The 11,180-nt window shown below is 38.4% G+C and overlaps 1 protein-coding gene across 1 annotated transcript in view; it reads left to right on the forward strand.

Moving 5' to 3' along the window:
• Positions 1–10,969, forward strand: part of gpr143 (G protein-coupled receptor 143) — a 13,880-nt gene extending 2,911 nt beyond the window's left edge. Inside the window, exons 2-9 of the mRNA XM_084422064.1 lie at positions 1,100–1,209; positions 2,289–2,383; positions 2,467–2,559; positions 3,615–3,724; positions 5,107–5,215; positions 7,306–7,423; positions 8,164–8,413; positions 10,561–10,969. Of these exons, the coding sequence (XP_084278190.1) occupies positions 1,100–1,209; positions 2,289–2,383; positions 2,467–2,559; positions 3,615–3,724; positions 5,107–5,215; positions 7,306–7,423; positions 8,164–8,413; positions 10,561–10,661 (986 nt within the window). The 3' untranslated portion in view covers positions 10,662–10,969. The remainder of the gene's footprint in view (positions 1–1,099; positions 1,210–2,288; positions 2,384–2,466; positions 2,560–3,614; positions 3,725–5,106; positions 5,216–7,305; positions 7,424–8,163; positions 8,414–10,560) is intronic.
• The last annotated feature ends 211 nt before the right edge of the window (positions 10,970–11,180 follow it).

The raw sequence follows: 11,180 nt of genomic DNA on the forward strand, positions 1-11,180 counted from the left end.
CAGGGTGTGTTTTACAAACTCTAAATGTATTGTTTTTCTCGTGAATTTAAATGTCTGAAACCTAAAATAAACCTTATGTGGTTGAAAACACTGAATAGTTGTGATGTATGACAAGCACTGAAACGCGATTGATCACGTGATGCACTGACGCTCCAGTCACACCGCTGTGATCGTACGTGCGGAAGGGTTACAACTACTGTTGGGCAGATCGAGGCTTCGAAACAATCCGACACCGCCTCCACGGGGACCCCTAGTGGTCAGAACAATGTAACTGCAGCAAAAACCAGGGCCAAACATGCAGAAAAACACCTTTTACAAATCTTTTAATTGAAAGTAAAATCTTTCAAATGCAATTATCTAATCATCTAATAAGATTATCAAACTATTGCAATTGTCAGGGTTTGTTTTGTTTGTTCTATGAATGGCTCAGCTAAACAGGCCAATAAGAGCCATTATTCATTTTAATTATACTAAAACATCTACAAATGTATAAAACTGATCAGGGATCAGGTAAAACCCACAGACTCTTGTTCATTGGTTCTCAGTGACTCGGTTTACAGAGATCATGTGTTTGGAAACAGTTATGACGTAATGAAGTCTCGTTTCCTGAAGTCACGTGACTCTGGCAGTTTGAGACACGCTCCGAACCACTGATTCAGAACAAAAGACTCGTAAAGGTTTCGAAGCTTCATGAAGCAGTGTTTAGAAACTGCCATCACTAGTTAAAACGGGAGATTCTCCGGAGGCTGGAGATTTAGCGGCTGGTCAACCTTACTTGTGACACACACACACACACGTCAAAGTGGCCTGAGCAACTTTAGGCTACTCTATACTGATATGAGCGAGTGACATATTTTCCCGAGGAAACCATCCCATCAGGTCCAAAATATAAACGCTTATAACAGGCTTACCATAGTGAATCAGGGAAAGATCAAAACGGAAGGACTGATGATGTTTTGACTCATTATTTAAATTTCAAACAAAAAAAGTGACATACTGTACCTTTAAATGACAGATTCTACAAACAGTATTGTCATGTTTTACGGTACTCTACTGTAAATCCTCATGAAAGATGGAGTGATGTGATGCATCTGTGCAGGAATCATCGTGCGCTCGTCGATCTGGCTCGGCCTTCCGGATCTCGTGGACAGAATCTCCGGTGGGAACGGCACAGACGTCTGGCCCGAGGTGTTCTGCGTCGGCAGTGCGGTAAGAGAAGCTGGACCGGTACCGCTGACGTCTCATGTGAACCTTAAATATCACTGAGACGGGATAAATCTGCAGTTATTTGTACTTGCATAAACATACAGTTGCAGAAAACGAAAGATTTATCATATTATAAGTAACCTCTCATATAATTTATAACAATAAGACAAACAACAAAATCAACCCCAAAATAACAGTAACATACAAATAAACATATATATATATATATGTATATGTGTGTGTGTGTGTGTGTGTGTGTGTATGTATGTATATATGTGTGTGTGTGTGTGTGTGTGTGTGTGTGTGTGTGTGTGTGTGTATGTATATATATATATATATATATATATATATATATAAACGTAATTCAAAAGGACAAAATAAAAAAATACATTAAAAAAAAACTAAAATATAAATAAATAAATAAAAGAATAACTACTAAATAGTGAGTTTATCCTTAGAACAATAATAAATATCTGCCAGTGGGGTCAGAAAAATAAATGTAATTCTAAGGGAAAACAAGATTAAAATAAATATATAAATAAAAAATATATAAATATAAACAAGCAATAATGACTAAATAGTAAGATTGTACTTAAAACAAGAAAAAATATCTGACAATGGTGTAAAAAGGGAAAACAAGATAAAAATAAATAAATACTAACAAAACTGAAAAGAATAACTAAATAGTTAAGTTAACTTTATTATAGGCATATTAATAATCTAAACATTATGCATTTACTCTCACAAATAAGTCTTAAAATTAACAAATTAAAGCCTTAAAATAAATTAATAAAAAATACTAATTTTGCTAGTTTATTTAAAATCATATCCTTTCTACCTATTCAAACTGATTTTTTTTCTATCAAATATGCTTTAAATGCATGCAAATATTTTTTATTATTATTTACATGCATTTAAAGCATATTTGATAGAAAAAAAATATCAGTTTGAATAGGTAGAAAGGATATGATTTTAAAATGATTTTAAAAATGTCCTTATTATCTTTGATTTTAAGAATATGTAGCAAATGATACTTGAGTTTAATAATGTAAAGGATGGATGTTGTTTGTTTTGATCTCCAGATGTGGATCCAGCTGTTCTTCAGCGCCTCCTTCTGGTGGACGTTCTGTTACGCCGTGGATGTTTTCTTAGTGGTCAAGAGATCGGCTGGCATTAGGTGTGTCCCATCATGCATCTTGTTCGTGTAAACACTGGAGCAGATGTTAGTTTGATTTCCTGACGCGCGTGTCTCTGTTGTAGCACCATCGTCCTGTATCACATGATCACGTGGGGTCTGACGCTTCTGCTGTGTGTCGAGGGCGTGGCGATGCTCTACTACCCCTCCATCTCCAGGTGACCAAAACACACACTTAAAGGTGCAGTGTGTACATTTTACACACTTAGAGGAGTAGTTCACTTCAGAATGAACATTTCCTGATAATTTACTCACAGTCATCCAAGATGTTCATGTGTTTCTTTCTTCAGTGAAAAAGAAATGAAGGTTTTTGAGGAAAACGTTCCAGGATGTTTCTCCATATAGCGTCTTCAATGGGGTCCAACGGGTCGAAGGTCCAGATGTGAGTTTCAGGGCAGCTTCAAAGTCTCGACACGATCCAGCCGAGGAATAAGAGTCTGATCTAGACAAACCAGCGCACATTTTAGTACAAAATAAACATTTATATACTTTTAACCACAAATCCTGGTCTTGCACTAGCTGTGATGCGACACACATTACGTGATCAGGTTGAAAGGTCAAGTGTGACGTAGGCGTAAGAACAGATCTAGTGTTTAGAGAACGTGCAAAGACTAAGACAAACGGCATTTAAAAATAAATAAAAGGTAAAACAATGTTGTCGGACGATTTCGAAATTGGAGGAGAAACCAAGACCTTTCTGAACCGGAACACGCGTGACCTTTCAACCTGATTACGTAATGCGTGAAGTTGTGGACATGCAAGATGAGCATTAGTGGTTAAAAGTATATAAATGTTTATTTAGTTCTAAAATGTCGGCTGGTTTGTCTAGATCAGACTCTTATTCCTCGGCTGGATCGTGTCGAGACTTTGAAGCTGCACTGAAACTCACATCTGGACCTTCGACCCGTTGGACCCCATTGAAGACACTATATGGAGGAACATCCTGGAACGTTTTCCTCAAAAACCTTCATTTATTTTCCACTGAAGAAAGAAAGACATGAACATCTCAGATGACGGAGAGTAAATGATCAGGAAATTTTAGTTCTGAAGTGAACTACTCCTTTATTAATAGCAACACTAAAGTCATGGGTTGGATTCTGCATGACCTGATAAAATGCATCATTGAATGCAATGAATTCTGGGAAATGCATGACTGTGATGTGAGCCGCTTCTGCACTGTGGATCTGAACTGAGCGTGTGTTTGTCATGTGAGCTGTGAGAATGGCCTTCAGCACGCCGTCCCGCACTACGTCACCACATACGCCCCGATGCTCCTGGTGCTCGCCGTCAATCCAGTGCTGTTCGCTCGGACCGTCTCCGCCGGTGAGTGCCAATCTGCTCAAGCCCTCCAAAGAGAGAGTTCACTTTAAAATGAAAATTAGCCCATGATTTACTCACCCTGAACTCATCCTAGGTGTGTATGACTCTCTTCTTTCAGACGAATACAATCAGAGTTATATTAATAAATGTCCTGGCTCTTCCAAGCTATTCATCATAAAAGTGCATCTATCCATCATAAAAGTGCATCTATCCATTATAAAAGTGCATCTGTCCATCATAAAAGTGCATCTATCCATCATAAAAGTGCATCTATCCATCATAAATGAACTTCACGCGGATCCTGTGAGTTAATAAAGGCCTTCAGAAGCAAAACCATGCATTTGTGTAAGAAAAATATAAATATTTAAACCTTTATGAAGTAAAATAACTAGCTTCCGGCCAAACGAACATATGGATTCCACTTAAGTCTAAGCCCAACTTATGCGAGTAATGTGAAACCGAGAATGAATGTGAAAGCCAGGCTATTATAGGGGGAGTTAAACAAGGTAATGAGACACAGGTGGATGCAATCAGGCATGATGAGTCCAGGCAGAGAGTTATGGGAAATGTAGTTTCATTAGGGAATGACAATAGTGCCCTCTGGTGGTGGTGATGGGAACTCTCACTGGTGATCGTGACCCCACTGAAGTCACTATACGGAGAAAAATCCTGGAATGTTTTCCTCAAAAAACCTTCATTTCTTTTCGACTGAAGAAAGAAAGACGTGGACATCTTGGATGACGTGGAGGAGAGTAAATCATCAGGAAATTTTTAATTCTGAAGTGAACTAATCCTTTAACTAAGATTAATTAATGGTGTAGTATAGGTCATGTTATGTTAACAAATGAACCAATAAAGCGTTGCCAATTGTTTCAGTGTAGAAAGATCTTCAGTTCAGTTAATTCATGACTAGCGATGCACCGATATGAAAATGTTGGCCGATACCGATAACTCTTTATGTTTGAAAGCCGATAACCGATATATTGGCAGATAAATCTAAATCCAAATTTTTATTACATTTTTGAGAGCCTGATTACAAAAACAAAAGACTCATCCTTAAAAGCCATGTCCCAAACACATTATAATGTTCTCATTATTAGTTTATGTAGCCGATATGACGGACTTGCGCTGCACATGTTGCACTGAACTGTATTTTCCTTTTTTGAAGTGATTTCAATCATATTTCAAGCAATTCAAAACCATCATGATGAACAGTCGCATCTGAAGAGTCTCAGCTGAAGGAAATAATACATTATTTATCGGCTTTAATATATCAGGCCGATAACGGTAACATTAAAAATGAACATATATCAGCTGATACCGATATGGTGGATGATATATCGTGCATCATGTCTTTATTGAGATAAACTTGTGTTTTCTTGCAGTGACGTCGCTGCTCAAGGGCCAGCAGGGAATCTACACCGAGAACGAGAGACGCCTCGGATCGGAGATCAAGATACGGTTCTTTAAGATTATGCTGGTGTTTGTCATCTGGTAAGATTCATATTCATATTCCTCCTCTTTGAACATCGTAATCACACACTGCAAAACATGATGTTCTTCCTCACTGTTTTCCAGCACAAATATCTAAACATTCTTAAAGCTACAATATGTAAGATTTTTGTAATAAAATCACTTGCACAGTGCAGTTGTGTACTTAAAATATCTTAAAAGTTCCCAAAGATTTTTAATTTCAGAGGAATTCCAGTTTTAAATAACGGCTCGTTCATGTTCACTTGTCGCCTGTCAATGACGTAATATCCGCGTTATCCCTGGTTTCTGCTCGTACTGCTGTAGTAACCATGGCGACAGACGTGGACAACTGCGTTACGTCTAGCGGCGCGCTCACGCTGTTGTTGTTTCGTTCAAACATTATGAACCATGGCAAGCAGACTTTGGGACAAAAGGAGAACTAAAACGAGGATCAATATCAGCGTGCCGTTTTCGAGATGCCGCGAGCTAGCGTCCGCGGCTAACTTCAACTCGACAGAGACGCGCAAATGTACATAAAACTAATCAATGTTGTACAGTTCAACATGATGAAATGTTAGAATATGATCAGTGTGTTATGCTAATGTTGATCTCGCTCACTGCTAGTCTCATACAGACAAACTAACACACAGAATAACATTATAACTTTAACACACTCAAATGCAGTTTAGTGTGATAGTGTAGAGCGAGTGAGACAGCGCTGCGTTCCCTCACAAGTTTCATTTGTCTAATAAACTGCCCTGTTTGAGTATTATTCAGCACTAGCGGGTACGTTAGTTTGGTAGAATGAAATGTCCTCATCTCTTTATATCCGCGGGACTCGCGTGTGGCGCTGAGATCTGTCTCTCATTAGCACTCGCGCCCTGCTTCATTCCACAGTCATGCTAAAAACATCAGTGTATTCACTCATCCATAAACATTATTAGATCCTTCAGCATGACGACAAGTTCCATAATTCCGCTTATGCGTCATCAACCTACACCTGTGTTATTGTAAGAGGTTAGCGACCCCTAGTGGCGAAAAAATTACATATTGTAGCTTTAAATCAAGATATTTTATTAAGTTAAAAAAACTCTCACATAAAGTTCTACAAAACTAAAAACAATATTTTATGAATATCTGAACATGCAATATATCCAAAGAAAGAGCACAGACACTGTTTTTAAATGAACAAACTAGGGTTAGGGTTAAAAACCCATTTTATTCAAGCTTCACGCATTCTTTTATTTTCATCAACACATGAATGTGGGTACATTTTTTTTTAAAAAGCGACATTTTGAACAAAAAGCTGAGAAACGGATGATCCAGATTCTGTAGTCTTTCAGAAGATGTGTAACAGCGCCCCCTACCGTATAACAGTCAAAACACAGATCGAAGGAAAATTCTCTGTGGCGGGGAAAGGGTTAAATCTTATTTACTAAAAAAAATAATCAAAATTAAATGAGATTTTGCTGAATGTTTAGATATTTGTCCTGCAAAGCAAGACAGAAATACTGAGGAAGAACATTGTTTTTGCAGTGTATGGAGAGAATAATTATGAGTTTTACTTTAAAACCTTTATTTTAATTACTGTAATTTCCTATTATCACTGTAAAGCTGCTTTGAAACTATTCATATTGTTAAAAGCGCTATATAAATGAAGGTGACTTGACTTTTACTGTTCCCTATGCACATATGTACTTATCATAGTAATTACAATAACTAGGAACTAACCCTGAACCTAACCTTAACCCATGTGGTTACCTTACATTAACCAGTGCTTTCTTAGGCAAGAACATCTACTGTAAGATAACGTGCAACTGAATTGCGTTACTTCTTAAAAAATAAAAATAAAAATCTAATATTTTTGGTAACACTTTAGAATAAGGTCTTATTTCTTAATAAACTATCAGTGAGTAATAAAGCATTTGTTGATCTTTTTAACATTAGTTAGTAAAAATCTAATAGTTCACAGTCCATTAATCCAACTTTTGATTTTAATAATGTATTAGTAAATGTTGAAATATAGTTATTTAATGCTATAAAACTATTGTTCATTGTTAGTACACTAATGTTAAGAAATGAAGCTGATTGTGTGCTGTGGTCTTCGTCAGCTGGCTGCCCAACATCATCAATGAGAGTTTGCTGTTTTATCTGGAGATGCAGGACGACATTAAAGCCGGCGATCTGAAGAACGTTCGCAACGCCGCGCTCATCACGTGGTTCATCATGGTGAGTACCATATCAATATCAGATATCAGTCAACTCATGAACTGGAATGGTCTTAGGTATAAGGGACTAAACTAGCTCCTACTTCAGAGTTACTACCAGTGATGTAAACTGTGTGCTGATTGGCTGACACAAAAACAAGCAAAAAACAACAACTTTTTTTAACAATCCTCCTGGAAACAAAGCAGACGTGAAGCCAAACCCCCTCATGGAAAAATGTTTACGCTCATCAGGATCAGCTAAACGCTGGATTTACTAAAGTATGTGAAGTTCGCGAAGAGTTTTACACTCTGGTCTGTTATTGTAAAGACATCGACGTTACATTTTCAAGACCCTAAACATGACGTGGAACGAAACAAACCGTGATTGGTTGCTTTACATGTCATGTGTTATGTTCCTGTTTATCACTGTGAAGCTGCTTTGAAACAATCTGTGTTGTATAAAGCGCTGTAGAAATAAAGCTGATGAGCTACAGAATGTAATTAATCACATGTATTTCTAGAAACGACGCATGTTGACCAAACGGCTTTGGATGATAACACAAAAAATCCATAAAATAAAAATTAAAAAAGTCCTAATAAACTACAAAAAAATGATGATTTTTTAAAAATAATTGAAACATTGTTGACAATGATTGTTTCCAAGCTGCACCGATATCTAAACTTCCTTAATTCAAAAGTATTTGAAGTCTTCTGTGTGGAATTTAAGTCGAATTGAGTAACGCAGGAGCTGTGTGTCCTCAGGGGATCCTGAACCCGATGCAGGGCTTCTTGAACACGCTGGCGTTCCACGGCTGGACGGGTCTGGACCTGGACTTCAGTCGGCAGAGGCGCCGAGAGCTGGCGTGGGATTCGGGCTCCACGTCTGCGGCGTGCGGATACACACCGACGGTGGGGTCGACCCTGATCTACCAGAGCCACGTTCAGGAGATCAAGAAGAGCCTGAGCGCTAACGGACAACAGCCGTCTGACGCCATTAGCGTGCTCTCCGAAGGTAACCGCACGCCGGAGCCAAAACATTAGCCAAGATCACACAGACAGCGCTGACGGGGACGCCAGGAGGAACACTGTGCCATGAATGAACAACTTATAGAAGCCTTTAAGTCCACAGATCACCAACATTCAGAGTTGTCAAAAGTACCCATTTCAGAGGCTGCGAGCGCTGTTGAGTGGAATCGTAAACACCTCTGATTGGCCGTTGTGTTCAAGAGCTGCGGCCACGCATCCAGCGTGTTTTAGCCAGCTGAAAACGCTAGCCTAGCTGTGGGCGCTTGAGAGACGGTTTGCTTGCTGTGGTCAGGAATATCCGTGGAAGTGTTACTAGTATCTCATTTCACAGATAGTTTGTTTCTATATAAAAATGTTGATACAATGTAAAGTTTTTAAGCATGTATGTAAAGTGTAAAGCAAAAAATTGCTCTGGCTCTTGTTTTATATCATTTTGTTCCGTTATTATACTTGTTGTTGTCGTCTGTTGACGTTGTACAAGCAGAATGTGGCGGCTGGTCGGTGTGGTATTAGTTCCGCCCCTCTTCCACTGTGATTGGACGGTTGGGTAAAAAGTGACAGTGATGAGCGCCGCATTTTACCCAAAGTTGAACATTCTTCAACTCTCGGCGACCTGTAAAAAACTCCCATTGAAAACAATTGAAAAAATACGCCAGCCGCGTGAAAAAAACGCTTTGGTGGACACACGGCCTGAGCGCTCGCTGAAGAGCGGCATTGATGTGTATTTACCAGGGGGGCAATCCATCGCCTGAAAAGCGTACCACCCCCGGGGGCCGCCATTGGCTAACAAGCCATCACCTGCTGTTAGCATTCCATTGACTCCCATTCATTCTGGCGTCACTTTGACAGCGAATAACTTTACATCTGAGGCGTTTAAAGACTCCATTTGTCCATTGTTTATTTCTAAAGAAACACGAAAATGTATAAAAGGCTCCATTACCTTGTATCTTACGTTATGGCCCCTTAGAAGCAGTTTGTGTAAAAATAGGCTAACGATTGCGTCATAACCACGCGACTCTCTGGAAATTACCGTATAGACAGGAGAAGCTCGCAGTCAATCGGGGGGACGTGGAGGCATAAAGTCAAGGGAGAAGCGAGTCATAAAGTTGCTCCTGCTCCTAGCTCATGGACAGCTCCTACTCACACTCTCCGTCTCTGCAAGATTCGGAAGGGAATGATTCAGATTTCTCTCGGCACAGCTACTAGAAGACAGACGGGTTGCTCACGTCACATCTACGTCGTCAAGCTCAGTGTGAGTCTGCGCAGTACGCTCAGCCATCAGGAAGTGAGAGCTTCTAATTGACTTCACTTTTCTCCGCTGAAGTCTATGGGGTCGCTGTGTCCATTTCTTATACTGTCTATGATATTTACATCATGTTTTTGAAGCGCTGTAGCCAATCACAGACATATTTGATGAGCGCGCGAGCACAATGGCCAATCAGAGGTGTTTACGATTGCGCTCAAAGCCTTGGTACCGAAGTCGGACTCTGTACTTTTGACAACACTTAATCCATGGATTTAATGTAGTAACACTAACTGTAACTATGGTATTGTGACAGATTTTTTTATTGTGATGAGCAAAATTATATATATATAATATACAATATATTTACAATATATACACACAGCAGTGTCCAAAAGTTATGTCTGGAAGGGATATTTGTTTTTAATGACCCTACAAGTTTGATTAAACCATCAAAATATATATATATATATATATTAAAAATGAGGGAAGAACAAAACACTAAACTTGTTTAAGGTATTTATCTGACAAAATTATTATATTTAAGAATTATACAGCTACAGGTTTTATTTTACTATGCAAAAAAAAAAAATGCATAGAAAAACAAATATCTGACAGGAAAAAGCAAACAATCAGTTATTAATATTTGGTTGATTATCTTGCATGTGTTCACAATTTATTTGCCCGGACCAAAATTATGTTGCACAATTCGTCATGTTTTATTGCATTATTATCACTAATAAAACCATCGACTTAATAATATTTGAATAAAGGGTGAAGACGTCAGTTTTACTAGTCCGTACATCCCTTGTGGACACTGGTGTAAATGCAACTATAAAACTCCACCATCAGGGACGACATTAACCAGTCTTCTCCATCTCATCTCATAGATTCAGAGTCTAGTACAGTAGAAATCCACATCTCCAGTGAACAGCGAGAGTTCGAGGACGTCAAGCCCAACGGAGCGTCACTGGAGATCTCCACATGCTGAACGCTTTCATACGCCTCGACTTCTGATCCAACAGAACCGAGTCTTCAAGCATTTCTACAATCAATTCAAGCCAATGATTCTGTGGACAATCACTGCTGAAGGTTTCTCTAAAACCACACATTATTCAATATGAATGAAACTTTGATTTGAATCCGAGTATCAATGTTTGCACACAGACTTATTTGTAATAAACAAACACACCGTTTTAAGGATTTCACTGTAAAAATACAGTATTCATTCCCCAGCACACTTGTTGCTTATGTTTTACTCGTTTTATATTTCATTAAATTATACTGTCATTAAAGATGAAGTGTGTAATGTTTTTTATTGTTATATTTGACTTCCTGAATAGTGGAACAACAAAATCATTGTTTAGAGAAACATTTAAAGTAGTATTAATGTTTTAATATTAATAATTTACCTCAGGCTCTTTGGCAAAAACATCATAATGGTCAAAAGTTCATAATAAATACGATTATAATTAAGTTTCTTCTGATCAACAAAACTGCGTTTATTTGA

The sequence above is a fragment of the Rutilus rutilus genome (assembly GCF_951802725.1).
Source record: "Rutilus rutilus genome assembly, chromosome: 10".
Lineage (NCBI taxonomy): Eukaryota > Metazoa > Chordata > Actinopteri > Cypriniformes > Leuciscidae > Rutilus > Rutilus rutilus.